Source organism: Poecilia reticulata, chromosome 1, assembly GCF_904066995.2.
Source record: "Poecilia reticulata chromosome 1, P_reticulata-male-v2, whole genome shotgun sequence".
Taxonomy (NCBI): Eukaryota; Metazoa; Chordata; class Actinopteri; order Cyprinodontiformes; family Poeciliidae; genus Poecilia; species Poecilia reticulata.
The window spans coordinates 25,217,058-25,234,686 of record NC_088830.1 but is presented as its reverse complement, the minus strand read 5'-3'; the positions used below and the strand labels follow the sequence as shown (position 1 = coordinate 25,234,686).

At 37.8% G+C, this 17,629-nt stretch overlaps 1 protein-coding gene across 1 annotated transcript in view; it reads right to left on the bottom strand.

The window, feature by feature from the left end:
- Positions 1-17,629, bottom strand: part of LOC103467751 (alpha-1,6-mannosylglycoprotein 6-beta-N-acetylglucosaminyltransferase B-like) — a gene marked incomplete at its 5' end in the record, with an annotated part of 122,526 nt that overhangs the window by 14,743 nt on the left and 90,154 nt on the right. The window contains 2 exons of the mRNA XM_008414418.3: positions 163-296; positions 8,350-8,481. Of these exons, the coding sequence (XP_008412640.2) occupies positions 163-296; positions 8,350-8,481 (266 nt within the window). The remainder of the gene's footprint in view (positions 1-162; positions 297-8,349; positions 8,482-17,629) is intronic.

Below are 17,629 nucleotides of genomic sequence, written 5' to 3'. Positions count from 1 at the left end.
TAATCTCTCAGCTCCGTCTGGGAAATAACGCCTGATGAGAGCAACGAGTTTACTGGATGCTATGGCAGCCAAAGCTTTCTTAAAGAAAGCTGTGGTAAGACACTGAGACAACAGGAAAGTAAAAAAAGTGATTAAAACTCAGGAAAGACAGTGTAATCTTACGGAACATGGTCATGTACTGCCGGGCGTTCAGGTTCCAGTAGCCCCAGTTGGTCCGATAGCCATGCAGGGTTGCATACTCTTCATGGTTGTAGGCTGGCTCTGTCCCAAATGTGTCAATAACTCTGATGTGGCATCTGTGGAGCAACAGCACAACACAGCAGCACACGGATCGAGTTTAGCTACCAAGCTTCAAGCTTTTATTGGGATTTTATGGGAGACCAGAAAATATTTGAAAATAGTGTAACAAGCATTCGTAGTGAAAGTGAAATTTGCAGCCCCTGTGTAGGATTCATCTGGGTAAAGTGGGTCTTGATCCACTGACTGCAGCCGCGCGGATGTTTTGACTGAATTTTGTTTGTCAATCCTCTGATGCTGTGGTTTTCGCTGTTGCTAGAGCAGCTTTTCCCAACACGCTTTCTGAAACAGTAAGTTCTGGGCGTAAACTGCAAGAAAAGTGTTTGAAATAGTTTACTCTGTTTGTGATGAATTTAAATGAGTTCCACATTTTAAAATGAGTGGGAAAAAAAAAAAAACATTTTCACATCTTGAGCTGTAATGTTCAACCTTAGGACATCTCGAGCTTGAACTGCTGCTTGGTTCCTTCTCCTTTTTTCATTATCCAACAGAATCACTAATGTTTTAATCACTTGATTAACAGGAACACTTTTATTTCATTAAAATTTAAAGTAAAAGTAATTTATTTGTGATTCAGAAAGAAAGCGACTTCTCAAAGTGAGAACATTTTCTGGAACAAAGCCTTTTCAACAGAGACAGAAGTAAAGATTTTTCAGACAAAATCACACAAAGCATTCGATTATAAGAACTGTAAAAAAAAAAAAAGCATTAAACAAAGGCTGAGGATTTGAATGGAACAGCCTTATTACAAATTCCCACAAAAGTCAGAAAACTGAATAATATTCTTTACTCAAAAGAATCAAACGATCCTCACGTCTGAGTTTCGTGTTATTTGCTGCGCTGATGAAGGAATTCCACAGAAACGCCTTCATGTTGAGTTTTGAGGGCCACAGAAAGCCGGCAATGAATTATTAATAACGAGTGTTGGTTTCGTTTGTATCTAACCCTGTTTTTTTTTTTTATCCCCTGCCCCGTCACTTTCCACCCGCTCTGCAATGGTTTTCTGTTAGGATAAGCCATCCCCAAAGGATAGAAAATAGTTGGGGGAGAGGAGGGATAAGCAGAGGAGTAGCTGAGCTGAATATCTATTTGAAGATCAGAGTAAAGGGCTAATCTGGGTTAAACGGCTGCTCAGAGGTTCTCCAGGGTGAGGGAATCATGGCAGGGTGGCATGTTGTTATGTGATGCAATGCGCAGTAGGAGCACAGAATGAAGCATTACTTGATGTATTAAGAAAGTTAGAAGTAAACAAACCCTCTTCACACTTTTTCCTTATTGTTATGCAAACGATGGATGCACTCAGCGTGGTTATCTAAATTAAATCACAGCTCGCTCCTCTGATGAGGAAACACTCTGAAACTTGTGCTGTGCTATGGAGCTTGTTGTACATGAAGGCTTGGAGGGAATATTCATAGTTGCTTCAACTTCCTTATATCTTAACAACCTTACAACGTGTGTTGCACATGCGTTGATGCTAACAGGACTGTTCTGTATGCCAAGTATCAGCTTGCATGTAAGCGGCGAACAAATGAAAGACAGCAACCATAAAGCCTTTATATAACACCTGAAACAGAGCATGGGTGGCTCATTATCAATGTTTTTGTTCACTCTGGTGTTTCATTTTTGATCCAGGTGACTTTAATGCACATCTCCACATTAAATACATTAAAAATAACCTTTGCTTGGATAATTGTTTTCATTAACATAACAGTACCATTTCTAAAAGGGATGCATTTGTTATCCTGCAGGCTAACATTAACCCATCTGTCACTTCCTTTCCCAAATATGACAAGCAAGTGAAACAAGTAACGCAAGTAAAACAAGTGTTACCCTACATCAGGTTCTCCTCCGTTTTTGAATGTTCCTTCAAAGTTGTACATATCTCCGCACTTTCCACTCTTTTCTACATTTCTGTTCCTATTCATGACCTGAAAGACTTTAATAAATCATTAAATATCTAATAAATGTATTATTAATGATGCATCAAATGAGGGAAGTATTTTACACTTGGATGTAGGATGGTTTTAAAACTGGTACCGAGTTGCTAGTATGGTTTTAATAAGGCAATTTCTAAAGTACATATTATGTTTTTGTAAACAATTTCCAGATTTTTCTAAAGTTCCCAGTGATACATTAGCCAGTACTGCCATGGGTATATAACCTTTTAAAGTCTTGCATAGTTTCACACTAGATGCAACAACTTTCAATACATCTGGTCAGATATTTGACATGTGTCGTATACATTGCAAAATGCACAATACTCTAAAAGAAGACAGCGTGTTATGAGGTCCGAAGCATTAAACACAAAGCTCTAATACACAATTAAACTATCTGCAGACATTCATGCACAGCTCAGGTTTTGGTGACCAAACTGACTTAACGCACCGGCATTAGTCACATGGTAGAAAAATGAAACAATGAGAGAAAAATGACAATGAAGTTTGTTTTAAGAAATGCAACAAGAGGAGGGAGATCAGCTGTTTTTCCAGTGGGGATAATTTATCTCTTATTTGTCGATGGAGTGAGACTCAAGTTCTTGCTTGTAAGTCTTATTCTCTCACTTTATCCTAATAAATCTAACTTCTTTTACTTCAGTACCAAGGTGTGCAAATGATTATTGCTAAGCAAAAGCTAAAGATTTTGACACCAATAATTGATTAGGTGGTTTAAATTATAGCACAGATTTGTTTTGCTGAGCTTCTCACAAGATTTATTTCTATCCAGTGTTGCATTCATTTTTCACCAACATCTTGGACTGATGACTGGAGAGTCCATCCAGTGAAAAAAGCCTTTGTCTTAAAGTCCAGAGAGATTCTCATCAGGGAAGGAAAAACAATCAATTCATGGAGTAACTTGGTCATTCGGTATTTCTCTGACCTAATTCTTTAAGATCGTAATGTTGCTGATTACTGATTACCTGTCTTCTCACCCTGATGCGTCCATCGTTCTGAAATGTTTATGTGACATTAGATTAGAATTATTAGGTGTTTTTTTTTAACGAGCACTTTTCCAGTTTTTAATACTGTGCAGGAGAGTTCTTCATCTAACTTTTCTAGTTCATGCCTTAGATCAGGGGTCACCAACTCCAGTCCTCGAGGGCTACCATCCTGCAACTTTTAGATTCACCTCTGCTCCAACATGTCTGAATTTCCTCACCAGCATTCATTCCTCTCTGCAATAGGCTGGAAATGAGCAGTTTATTTGATCCAGGTGTGTTTGAGCAGAGACGCATCTAAAAGTTGCAGGACAGTAGCCCTCGAGGACTGGAGTTGGTGACCCCTGCATTAGATGTTTTCTCTCCTTGATGCTAACATCTTTCCATGACCACAGAATGTGTTTTTCCACATGGTTGTTTAAGAAATGATAAGCTACTCATTGCATTATTTGGGATAAAATAACTTGTTGCTAGATGAAAGACAATTGATCGTGGAGTTCATGTAAAATTTGCTTAGTTAAATCCAGGTGGCAACATGTGTTTAATCACTGGTTTGTGATTTTATTTACTGACAAAAATTGTTTTTTTTTTTTTTACAATTATTTGATCAAACCTATATCATCTGAGAAAAAAAGACGGTTATTCAAAGTTTGAGCAGTCTAGCTTTAAATTTATTTAACCACATTTTTGCAGCATTCACCCAACCCTTCCTCTTAACTTCGTCTAATTGTTGGGAATTCTTCCTTACATTTGAAACTTAGTGGAAACAAAAACAGAAAACAGGAAGACAGAAAAAAATGCTCTACTTCTTTTCAGTAATGTATAGATATGTAGTCTACATGGATATTCCTTTTTAAGAAAAAAACAACACACATGCAGTAAAATAACACAAAGCTGAGCTTGCATGACCAGACGCAGCAGAAAATCTGCTTTCCAAACATCCATGTTACTGAAGACAGGATCCAATTGTGTGAATGAAAGTTTGTTACCAACAATAAAAACTGATTTTCCATCCAGATACATTTAAAGGCAAAATTGTCTATTGCTATGACATCTATGACTGCAGTGCGAATAAAATACCAAATTTGTGATGTAATATGCACAGCTTTCTACAATATCGAACATTGTATTCATGTAGCTGGAATTTGCTTTCTGGCTTTTGCAGAAGATAAAAAAAAAAGGATACACAATTGTTATGTCAAAGAAAATTTGTCAATATTTTTTTACAAGGAGCTTAAAAAAATGCAGCTTTGCTGTTGGTGTTTGTGTGCAAAACCCTTCCCTCATTTATCAATTATCTACAGTTACTAGTGCAGGCAGTGTTGTTTTCCTTCAGTCTGGGAAGATGTTTTGTTGGTGTTTGGATGCAGACGTGCCCCCCAGATATCTGCTTCGACACACCGCTATCACAGAAGTAAAGTCAACAAACGGGGAGGAGGTTCGGCGGGGGGGGAGTGGATCAATATGCTGCTCCAATTATCAGATAAGTGGGTTTGATTTAAAACAGACTCTTATCTGCTTTCGGCATCTTCTCTGACAGCGGTCCACTTACACCAATACACCCTCGCCTCCACGCAAACAATCATATAAAGTGGAGCAAGTAGGACGCCCCGAACACAACAGGACCTTTCTCATTATTACCAAGTTACACAGGCCTAATAAATTAGAGTGGCTGTCAGTGCAAACATAAAACAAAGGTAATTAAAGAGAACTGAGAAGAAAGAGGTTGTAAAGCTTAGACCATGTGATTAATTGAACTCGGCCTGTGAGAGACTCAACCAGAATAAAAGAGGGGAGAGAGGGGCAAGTAGGGATGTCATTGACCTAACTTCATCCTTAGGGTCCTTGTTACACAGGTAAATGACATAAGGAGAAATTATAGGGCAGAAAACAACAAAAAATGCTGTTTTCTCCAGTTAATTCTATTTGATAAGAAATAGAATGAAGCTACTCTCATCTAAATATCAGAAATATGAATGTCAGTTCTGTGGGCATGACACCCTTTTTGGTACGTCTATTTTTAAGCATTAAGGAAGTGGTTATGAGCAGACCAGTCTGTATGCTGATGGGGTTATATAATAAAAAATGGGCTGGTTGCTAGGTGATGGGCTGGGCTTCGTTGGGGTTGCTAGGTAACAGCGCAGTGCTAGTCGAATGTGACTCAACATTTAGGAGGTTTTTGAAGCTGTTCATTTTCCAGACACCAAAAAGCTTTAACTTAATGTCACAAAATGGCTGGGTGGGTGATTAAATTAGTTAAGGTATTTAAAGTCATTCAAACAGAAAAAGTCTTTATCAGTGGAAACCAAAAGTCTATAATTAGCTTCAGAAGCTAAAGCTTTCTCAAGTGCTTTGAATGTTTGATCATCTGCTAGCTTCCCACCACTTCATTTACTTCTTACAAACTCACAGTGATATGATACATTTCTACAGGTAAGGGAGATATTACCAATTATAAAATGCACACTACTTCTTTAAGCGTTAGAAGCCTTACCAGAAATACTTGCAGTAATAATAATGGAGCACGAGAAGTCTGTCTAGGTAGATGATACAACTGCACACCTCAGTGTTACTTTAAAAACGGACAAATTCTAAATAGAAAGTGTGGGATAGAACAAAATACTTTACAAACACTAAGAGTCACATCTTGTTAAAGACAGCCAGGATCAAGACCGCACTGTAACAACTGAGCAACAGAAAGGTGAACACGGCAAGCAATTAGGCGCCAACTTCTGCTGGTCTGTCTGCTGGAAATGTGTGTGTGTGTGTGTGTGTGTGTGTGTGTGTGTGTGTGAAAAAGATAAATCACGAGAACAAGATAAAGGCAGCAAAATGGGTTACATGCTGGGAAAATAACTTCCCAGTCCATCAGCAATACATTTTTCTTGCTCATAATTGGATTTTAAAAATATACGGACTGGCCCTTTAAACATGTAACAGCAGCTTTCCATTCCCCAGTTTCCTAAAATCTCCGCGTCTCTGTTATCTTGGCTACTGTTTGTTATTTCAACAGAATATTTGCTTCGGTATTTTTAGCTGACTTCCTAGTCCAATACAATTCGCTGCCCCCCGTTTCAACTCTTTTGTTTCCTTCATTAACAGGGAGAAAAAAAAAATAAAAACATCCAAACAGTCAAACCCTGTGATCATATCTAGAGGTAGCAGATAAACTGATTTATCAAGTCATGAAGCTTCGGACTGAAACTAACACTGGAAGGAAGCTGGACGACAGAATAAGAATATAGTTGGACTCTCTTATTTGTTTCTGAGGCAACGACATGAAAGAGCCCTGGAGCTGCTGTGGGTTCATGTTGCAGTGCTCTCAGGGATGTGCAGCTGATTATTTTCCTTCAGTGCATTCTGGCAGTTTAAATCCTTTTTCCTTGGATATTAATTCATGTTTTCGTGCCTCTTCGTTGTGCCTGTCATGGCCTAGATTCCAAGTTGTTGAAACTCTGTAGCAATGCCAAAAGCCATTAAGCACACTTTTTTTGCACTACTACACACACACACGCGCAGACACACACACACACACACACACACACACACACACACACACACACACACACACACACACACACACACACACACACACACACACACACACACACACACACACGCACACACGCAGAGAGAGAGAGAGAGTCTAATTTGTGTTTTCTCTCATGAGGCACACGTTTTCTGTTTCCTTCCCGTTTCCACTTCATAAAGCGTTTAAGCACCTCTCTCCTGATCACAGTGAGCACAGAATGACAATCACACAGCAGCTAGCAGCTGCTAAGAATGAGGTCTGATAGGAATAAATGTTAAGGTTTGCATGTTACGTTGTGTGGAGCGATTACTGCATGTGGAATTGCATGTTAGCTGTCAGTATTTAAAAAGGCTTCCATCTTGCACTGCATGTGGTATTGATTATAATTATTATTACCCTTGCTCTGCAATGTAATGGAGCATGACAGACCAGTTTATATACAGGTAGCCATGCTGTTCACCATATTTAACATTTTTTATTCATTTTTTTGTTCCCAAATTTATTTTAACTGGATGGAACAGAATGTTTTCAACCCCCTTGTTTCTTGTAATTCAGTAATCACTCCTTCCTTATGTACACATAATCCCCCCCATGAGAAAATGTGCAGCACTATGGCAACCACTGAGTCCTCTAATGAAACAAATTAGAGGAAATTCGGTGTCGCATGTTGGTGCAGTTGGTAGCACGTCGGAAGCCGTACGAAGCTCCTGGTCGAATCCTGGCCTGTATGGAGTTTGCATGTTCTCCCTGTGCAGGTGAGGGTTCTCTCAGGTTTCCTCCCACAGTCCAAAAAGTTAGATTAATTGGGCCATCTAAATTATGAGAGTGAATGCTGTTCATGCTGTGTCTCACTGACTTTGAACATATAACAAATAAGACATAAGGAAACACTTTCATGTCTGATTTAGTACCACATATGGAAGTGGCACAAATCAGATTTTTCTGGGAGAGGAGTGTAAAAAGTTTTAAATTCAGACTAAGGGTGCACCCATTGTAGCTTTCTTGTTCAGTCACCGATGTATAAAAAGCCTGACCTGCGAATTTTGACTTTGGTCGATACTAATTTTTAAAAAATAACTGACACTGTCAGATGTGATAAGGTCACAATACATCTTCAATGCTCCAATCTTGTGAAACAACATCAAACAATACCTGTGGAACAACACACATGAAGGTAGTGCTCTCAAAAACAAAATCTGCTCCTTCGTTTTAAAATAAAACTCACACCGCAGAAATAGGCTGTAACTAGCAGACAACTTAAACCACCAATAAATTGACTTTGACTTTTAGGGTTCCTTGTAATGCAAATTGTAAATAAGATTGATGGACACAATTCATCTAACATGTAAACAAGAGCCAATCACTCAAAATGAAGGAAATCAGGGTCAACTATTCAGTTCACCCCTCGTTGAGACAGACATGAAAAAGTCGGATACGGATGATATTGATGGTCAGACTGGGTTAAGATCAAAACCTTAATTTAAGTTTTTTATTTGAACTTTACCTATCTTTTAGAATGCCTTATGTTATGTCCCACACAAACTCAACTTTTCTAGTCAAGCTTATAACAAACTCTGTCACTAACTTGTGTTTCTTCAGTGACAGTCCCATGTGCTGCTTCATCTGTTGCAGGCCGTGGTAGTCAGTATAAATGAGGTCAAAGGGCAACGGACCAGTGAGTGGGCAGCTGCCTCTACCAGGAGGCACTCCAAGAAACCTGAAAGACATCCAAATGAAAGAAAAGATTAGAGGAGCAGAAAAGCCTTAAAGTACAATAAGGCAGGATAAGCTGGAAAGCCACAGAGCACAAAGATGGGACATTGGCCTGAAGCAAAACATCCATTATTCACTCATAAAAAAAACCCTTTTGTGCTTGCTTTTGGCCCAGACAAGGAAGGTGAACAATTTGTGCTTTCAGCAGAGACACCGATGTTTTTTTGTTGCTGCGCTAAAACCAGAATATGAACACATTTAGTGGTTTATGTGGAGTCAAAGCCTTAAAAACAGCAAGCCCATAAACTGTAATACTGGAACTCAATTATTTCATGGACACAAAACCTGGAAAAACACTTTTAAAATCTAAATCTAATTTTAGAGAGAAAAAAGCTAAATTGTGTCTAAATGTGTCTGTATGACAGAAAATGGGAGTCAAGATGATGCTATTGATATTATATTCTTAGCTCAAAAAGAAACCAGGACATGCTACAAAGCATTTTAACAAGACATCATTCAACAGAACAAGAAACAAAATGAATATATATAAGTTATATATATTTGTTGTATTATAACCCCAACTGATGGAGTATTTTACTGTGAAAGTCTGAGAGGAAGAGTCACATCTGCAAGACAGCAACTAAGTGTTTTTATCAAGTTTTTTTGTTGCAAACAAGTTTGAATGGAAAATTTAGGGAAACCTTTGAATTATGATGACTGCCTGTGTAGTGTGTATATAGTACGACCTTGTTTTTTTTTTTTTCTCGGCACGTAAGTAACCATAACATTTACAAGTTCTTATTTGAATTGTTAGTTGCAACATTATGTAGCTGCAGTTGAAGCACAATTGATAAACAATGCACAAAGACTAAAACCTGCACACTTTTTTCCTTCCAAGGTTCATGCACATTTTTTTCTGGACAAATTCTTTCCTTCTCAATCAATGTTGGATAGGTGGATGGATAATATGTGAAGAGGTGAACACACAGCTGGATAACTTTAAATACTTAATTTAGTTCCTAACTTTCACACTGTCTAAGCCCCCATGTGGCTTACAAAAAGCAGGATTCAAAAAAGGAGAATATGCAAATGAATGCTCCACATATGGGGCTGCACTTTCATCCGCTGCAGATAAAGCGGGAGCTGCCATTCCTCCTCCTGTAAACGTACTTTCTTGGCCTCTCATCTGTAGTCTGGCTGCTTTTTTAGTAACTCTTCAGGGTTCTTTGTTGTGGACTCATAGCTGCTAGCTTACTTTAATCAGTTCATTTAAGCGCTGACAGAACTCATACACATAGCAGAAAAGACCGTTGCATCCCTACATCCCTGCGACGAGAGCATTGAATTCTCAAAATAACCCGAACTGCAGTTTGTCCCAAAAGAGTCGATAGTTTTCACAGTTGTAAGTATTTTGATGTTTTATGTTTTACCAGGTTTGCAGACTTAGATTTTTTCAACTCTTTGTTGAAAAATAGCTAAAGCTCTATCCAATGAGATGAAGAACATGGACATGTCTCTTGCTGTATACTGAACCTCTGTCAGATCTGAAGTCTTTTACAGCCTTGAACACGTTTTTCTAGGATTATACTGTGTTCACAACCATCTATGCTCCCATCAGCTTCCCTGTCCCTGCATCTCCTAGCAGGATGCTGCCACCACCGGGAATAATAATGGGATAATGTGTTTTTCAAACATTCATGGTCCAAAAAGCTGCATTTCCATACTTTCTGACCAGAAAACCTTCTCCTGCAGGTGTGCTGTCGGTTTAGGACAACAAAGTCTTGCTAGGCTTGCAGTCATTTTATAATATTCCCATTGTCAGATGATGTACTAAACAGATCATCATGGCTTGGCAAGTTAACTTTACCTATTTTCTGCTGGTGTATTACATAAAATCTTAATAAAACAGATTAAAGTTTTTGATGATAGAATGAAAATAAGAGATGGTGTGAGATATATTTGTCTGTTTTGTCAAGACAAACATTTAAGGGTTTACCAACATACTTATTCCACCTTTTGAACCTTTACTATAGAGATCTGGATACTGTCTTCGTTATTTCTAGCTTTACACCTTTGTGTTTCCATTGGCTGCAGATCCGACAGAGCCGCTCAGACCTCAGATCTTTGACCTGCAACTTGCCTTCTCACCCTTACGTCTGTGATCGATGCGGCTAAAGGCTAATGGAGACAGTAATGAAATTATATGCCCCTGGTGAATTTCATCTCGCTACATCTAAACTCAATTCAGTTTGGCTGTGTTGTTCATGCAGGGTGGGATTTTGATAGTACAGCTGACAGGACTTGCAGACGCTTTGTCGGCAGCTGATACCCACAATCAGACAGGAGGGAAAACACGCCCATAAAGGTGCTTGACATAGTGACTGAAGCAAAATGAAAAAGCGATTGCTTCGAAGAGGGAACTGCACCAAGTGGCTGACACACACAGATACGGCCACAGAGTGTTTTGTCTGATCTACTAAGAGAAACAACTGGCAGCGTGACAGATAAGCTCATCTGAAGGGTTTTTAAATCTTCTTCCTCAAGCACCACTGTCACCAGCTTGTACTCTAACTTTTAATTCAGTCTAAGCACTCCTTTGTTAGCCATCACATATATTTATTGTTACATATAAATGCTTAAAGCATATCATCGAGATAAGTGTGGCTGAAAAATAAGTCGCTGAAGCTCACTGAAACGGTTTGCTTTAGATCTAACAATGTAAGTCAATTCAGTTAAAATTCAAAAATACTTTATTAATCCCAAAGAAAAATTTAATGTTATTGTAACTCATTAAATCTTCAAAGAGTTATTGTAGCTTGTGACGGCTGTTGGCAGGAAATATTTCTTGTAGCGCTCCTGTAATCTTCTTCTTCTCCATGTGGCTGGCAGAGAGCGGTCCAATCAGTTGCTTCAAAACATGCCTGGGGGGCATCTTTTCTTAACGGTCATCTTCCCAGCAGGTAGTTTGTATTCAGAACAGAGAAAAACAAGACTGTGGTCAGGACGAGGTCTTGGTTTGGAGACATATGCATCCTTGACATTAGCATCAAACAAACCCAAAATCCTGTTTTCCCAGGGGGAGCAGCTGACAAACTGGTGAAACGTTGGCAGTGTTGAAGAGAGTGAGGAATGATTAAAATCGCCAGATATTGTCACAAATGCATTAGGATGTTGTGTCTGTATTTTAGCAACAACAGAACTGATGACATTGCGTGCATTATCGGCAACATCTTGTATTTCAGTAAAATTCATATGGTGTTATCCAGGTAGCACCAGACATTTTGTTGCCATCCTAATATCCAGCTATGGAAGATGAGGATGTCAAGATTGGATATAAAAGTTATCAGAAGAATTTGCTGAATGTCCAGAACTTTTTAGCTGATACTGTAGGGAGACATGTCTTTGGCCAGCCAGGCTTTTAACAGTCATGCTGACCTGTTTAATACATTTTCTGCTGCCAAGCTACCATACATTTTTGTTTTCAAAGTATTAAACAATTTTACACTTTTTGTCAGTTGTGTATGAATCTGAACATGCAGTAAACAGTGAACGTTATGAATACACTCTATTCAGCTATGGCAAAACTCAATTATTTAATCTCTAATTCATTACCAGATTCAGAGAAATCAGAACATAATCAATCTGTGGGAGGCAAATCTTTGACTCTCTTGTACGTCATGCAGCAAGAAACCGTTTTAAAGAAACAAAAAATACAAAAACCACAGCATCTTAGACACTAGAAACGATCTGCGGTCTAAAACCCTAAAGAACATTATAGAATAGCGTGATTTCAAGAGAACACTCAGCCTGGAGAGAGGCACTGCTAATTAGTCTTGCCTCCTGCCTGCTTTCATCCTTATGGATAATGGATAACTCGCACGGATGTAGAGGACCTTTTCAAATACTTCATTCAATAGGCACCATACAAATTTGAAAACTGGCATCAGCGGGCTTTCTGTAGCGCTATTGAGAAATATGACAAAAGTCTGTCACTTTTTCATCATCCTCCATTAGACTGAATGAGGCTGTCCTTAAAGCCTCACAATTTCCAACTCTTTCAGACCAAGAAGGTGTTTTAACGGGGCTGAGCTTTATCTTTTATCAGAATGTAACAGAACCTCAGAGACTTGTAGTTTCAGTAGCGACCTTATATTAGAATCACCAAAATGGAGGAAGTAATATATGTTGGTAAAACTGAAGGGGGAGATTTTTTAAAACATGTTTCCCACCACAAAAACAATATTAAGGTTCTGAATAAATGCAGCTCTGGAAAAAATTAAGAGCTCATTGCACTGAACCCCACTGAAAACCTCCTGGTTATTCCACCAAATATTGATTTCTGAACTCTTCCCAAGTTTAAACATTAGTGTTTTTGTTTCTAAGTGAATATGAACTTGTTTTCATTGCATTATTTGAGATCTGAAAGCCCTGGATCTTTTTTGTTATTTTGGCCATTTCTCATTTTCTTCAAATAAATGCTAAATGTTTGCTCGGAATTTCAGAGACATGTTGTCAGTAGTTCATAGAATAAAAGAACAAAGTTCATTTTACTCAAACATAAACCTATAAAATGTAAAATCAGAGAAAATGATCATTTTAAGTGGTCTCTTAATTTTTTCCAGAGCTGTATATAACTTCTTATATTTCCTTATAATAGTGCTTTACAATCAGCTTGACTTACAAATAAAAAATAAGACCCAAGAAAAGATAATTGCCTTATTAAATAATATGGCATGGCTGAATTCTAAAAGATTCTAAAAAATAAGAATGGCAAAAAGAGAGTATTAAAGAAAAATTCAGCCAAGAGAACAACAGTCACCAAACTCAACTTAAAAAAGACACAAAAAATTGCTTGAGTTGCAGATACCATGTGTTGAGGGAAACTATCTCTGCACATCACTCTGAACACCATCCTCATGCTGAAACGTGGTGGCAGTGGCAGCATCATGATGTGGGGTTGCTTTGTCTCAACAAGGGGAGAATAGTGTTTAAAGAAACCTGTTAAAAGGCTGCAAGCACTACATGCTGGGGTGAGGTTCATCAATACGTGTCCATGGCCTATTCAAAGCCCAAACCTAAAATGGAAAACAATGTGAGGACTTAAAAATCATGAACTCTTCACTAAATCAGCCTTATAGAAATACTTCATGTTGGTCTTCTATATAAAATCTCAATTAAATACAACTTTGAGCATAATTGTGATGTATATCAGTATTATAGTTCTGCCTCCAGACCAGGTTTGGACATTTACTGGATCCAACATACCTTTTGATTATTTAAATATTTAAAAGTGCATTTTAAAATCCCTTCACAGTGCTGTAAATTTTGACAGTGAAGATGTCCAAATAAATAACTATAGATAAAATATGTTTTTATCATTTCAATGTCATGTCAGGTGAAAGAAAAACATTCAAACACATCACCATGTCAGCTATAACGACATCTTTATCTGTAAATCAATCCCTGGTTTGTATGAACTTTGTGCACAGACAGCATTTTATTTTTTATTTTTTGACAGGGACCTTAAAGTGAGATTATTTTCCATCAGAGTGCAAACAGCCTCAGCCTCACATATACCTATAATCAAATCTAAAATGTGCCTGCACCAAAGCACAGTAAAATGCTCAACATTGACGCCTCAGTTGTGTCTTGATACAATACCCAAGCCTCCAAAAACCAATGCAGTGATTTGCCTTTTGGTGGCGTTTCGCTCTGCATGGCCGGTAGGAAAAACGGCTGAGGTAAACAAACACAGAGAGCTTTGCAAACTGCTGAGCTTGCACATTTCGCCAGACTTGCTCTGAAGTTAAGAGCACGATTATGTTTGTTGGTATACAAAACTGCTCATCAAAAAAAGAAAAAACAAAAAAAGCCAGGTGTTGTACTTGCTCTCAGCGTCATCGTCTGTTAAAACCGGGTCACGGAGTCGGTACCTTTTTGTAACGATGCTTTGTGAAGACATCAGAAGTTTTTTTAAACAAAAACTGAAGTTTTCCAAATCCTCTGAAGTAGTAAAGAAAGACGCCCTGGTGCTTATTGGAAATGTTAACAGCAGGACACAGACTGACTTTTAAGACGTGTAGATTTTTGCTGCTTGTATTTATTCTAGATTAGCCAACGAATAACAAAATCCGACATATTTAATTAATGCTTCCATCTAGAATTGAAGCATTGAGATCTTGTGCCACCTAATTTATTCAGTTTGAGTAACATGAGCAAAGGATGCTCAAAACCATTTGAGACAGATGTTTGACATTGGTTTGGTTTTCTAACTGAAATGTTTGGTAAGAAACCTAATAACTGAACTTCACTTAAAAAGGAACTATTCCTTTAATGTCTTTAAAAACAGAGCAATGTGAGTCGAATTTGCATAGCAAAACCCAGGGATAAAAATCTGCAGCGTTAACTGCTGCTCATTAATCCCTTCGCTTTGGATGCATGATGATAGCCGCAGGGGACCCAGATAAGTGTCAACACTTTTAGCTGATATCCTCCAAGGAGGAGATCTTATCTGATAAAAATCTTCTCTGAAGGGAAGATCTCCTGACATCTGTATCAGTTTCAGCTTTCATGATTAGTGTGGGTAAGATGAGAGTGGGGTGGAGGATGGGAACACATGTTAAATGTTCCCTAAAAGTGTTAAAGCAGAGGATGAAAGATGAAGCCTTTCCGGTGTGGAAATGAGCCGGAGTCAGAGTCAGACAACTTCATTAGTCCCAGTGGGAAATTCACTTTTGCTTCCAGGTTCATACATTTAGTTACGGCATAAAAAAAAAAAAAAAAAACAGCCAAGTAACAAATAATCTGTGAAAAAGCATACAGTAAATAACACAATCTAAATAAATCCTGGAAGTTTCTCGGCGCAGCAATTGCTTAAGATGAGCACTGTCTGTTGCTGTTGAGCAGACTAATAGAAGAGCGAATGAAGGACTTGGAGAAGGGATTAGTTCTCATTATGGCCACATTATAACACCAGCCTGGAGGCATTCTAGAACATGCCATCCAGCGAATGTGGTCAGGTTGGCTGATGTGTTTCTGCAGCCACACGTTCCGTTTCAGGATATCCGAGTCCCACTGCTGAAGTGCAGTGAACTTAAAAAAGACATTTCACACTTCTTGTCATTTAAAATCAACAAATAACAACAAATAAAGAAAAACTTTAAAGGATGTCACTGGATGAAATATAAGAGTTTGACCTGTGCAATAAATTAATACGTACATATAATAAGAATAAAGCAGAAACTAATTTTTGGATTTTAAGCTCTTACAAACAGAAGTTCTTCTGTTTGAGTCGATTCAGTGTTGGTTTTTGAGTTATTGGGACTACATCAACTATAATAGCCTCTATTAAATTACAATATTGTTTTATTCTATGTTCTGCATTGCAGTGTTTTGTTTTCCACTAATCTCCAAGAAGTGTTTACATTTGTACTATTCCCATTAACGAGCTGGTTTCCAGTCCAAGCTGGACACTGAGATCTAGAGCAAACGGTCCACCAATCATTGCTTTAGCTTCCAGTTAGATAATCAGTAGATAATGGAGCTAAAACTGACTTGTATTCAAAAGGGCAAAAAGGAAGAAAAGCAAATATGAACAGAAATCAAATGAAATCAAAATGCTAAGAAAAAAAATAGACAAACACACTGGAGTTTCCAGCTTCATGATAGTTAATTTTCTATAAGCCGTTTTTATTCTACAGGAGTCTTTTGCATTTTAATTATTTGCAGAGAAAACTGATGGTTTACTCTTAAAATTGGGTTATTCTTTGTCTCTTTTGTCAAGACAAACTGAAATACATTTCTGTTAATGAAACAACACTGAACAATGACCTCTGTTAATACAGCTTCACTCAACCGATTCAATCTATTAAAGTTGTGTTACTTTTGAACTTGCTGCCCACATATTTTGCAGAGCCAATCTAATTCTGTAAATGAAATGCCACATTGCTGCAGAACTGTTTTCCTGGATTCAAAGTCTCATTTTGTGAATATGGTACCAAAAGTACCACTAGTTTATTTAAAATATGTTTTGTTGCGATTTTCAATTTGTACTTGTCTGAGTAAAACTCAACTGAGTTGAGATAATCTACAAATAATAACCCGGAAAATGTAGCATTTTAACCATATGGTTCTCATGCAGCTCTCAACAAGCTTGCAGAGTGAAAACACAAAAAATACAGTGTTGCTGTATCATTAGAAATGCTTTTATACATGCACATTTCTGCATGTGTGTGTGTGTGTGTATTCTGCCACTGGACTTTAAAATATACGTCTAGTAATGTATATTAAGCTTATATTTTATATACATTATGTAAACTTAAGAAAATAATTAGGTCCACTGTGATTCAACAGGAAACTAAAGCAAAATTTAAAATCTGAACATTTAATATCATCCAAATTCTGTGGAAGCACAAGGACGATGGCAGTCATCCCAAAACCATACATCCCATAATTCCTCTATTGGACTGAGTTCAGGGGTCTCATTTATAAATCTGGCATACTCACAAAAAGAGGCCTGACACGGGCATACATCACTTTCCGCACAAAGATTGTGATCTATTTAAAACAAACTTCAGGGGGATGTATGAGGTCCCTCAAGCCAACTTTCACCGACACATAACAGGTATGCTTTTGAATTCAGGATGTCTAAATCATAGCTGCACTGTTTGGCATCTGATATGCACTAAAATCAGGAGAATCACCAAAAACTGGCAATAGATTAAAAACAAAATCAAGCAAGAACAGAGAATTGAGGAACACATTTTTCAACGCCATAGTTTCCCTTTAAAATCGTTTGCTTGTGTTGGTAGGAGCCCAAAACAACATTTCAATACTCATAATTCTTGAGCTGCTTCCCCAAATCTATAAATAAAATAGAATAAAGGCCAAGTAGACAAACACATTCTGTTTCCTGTGTGTTTTTATTGAAGTGTAAAAGGATGCAAACCAAATGATTAGAATTAAATGCGACTAGTTTTGACGTTCTTACACTCAGTATTAACATATCATAATCTTGAGAGTTTAAATAATATGTATACATTACTTTAAATTATTTGTTGCCAGACTTTATGTTTTAGATTAACAAATGTTTTCTTCTTCAGTCCATTAGTACCTAAAACAGCACAAACAATTTGCTCCACGGTGCATAATGA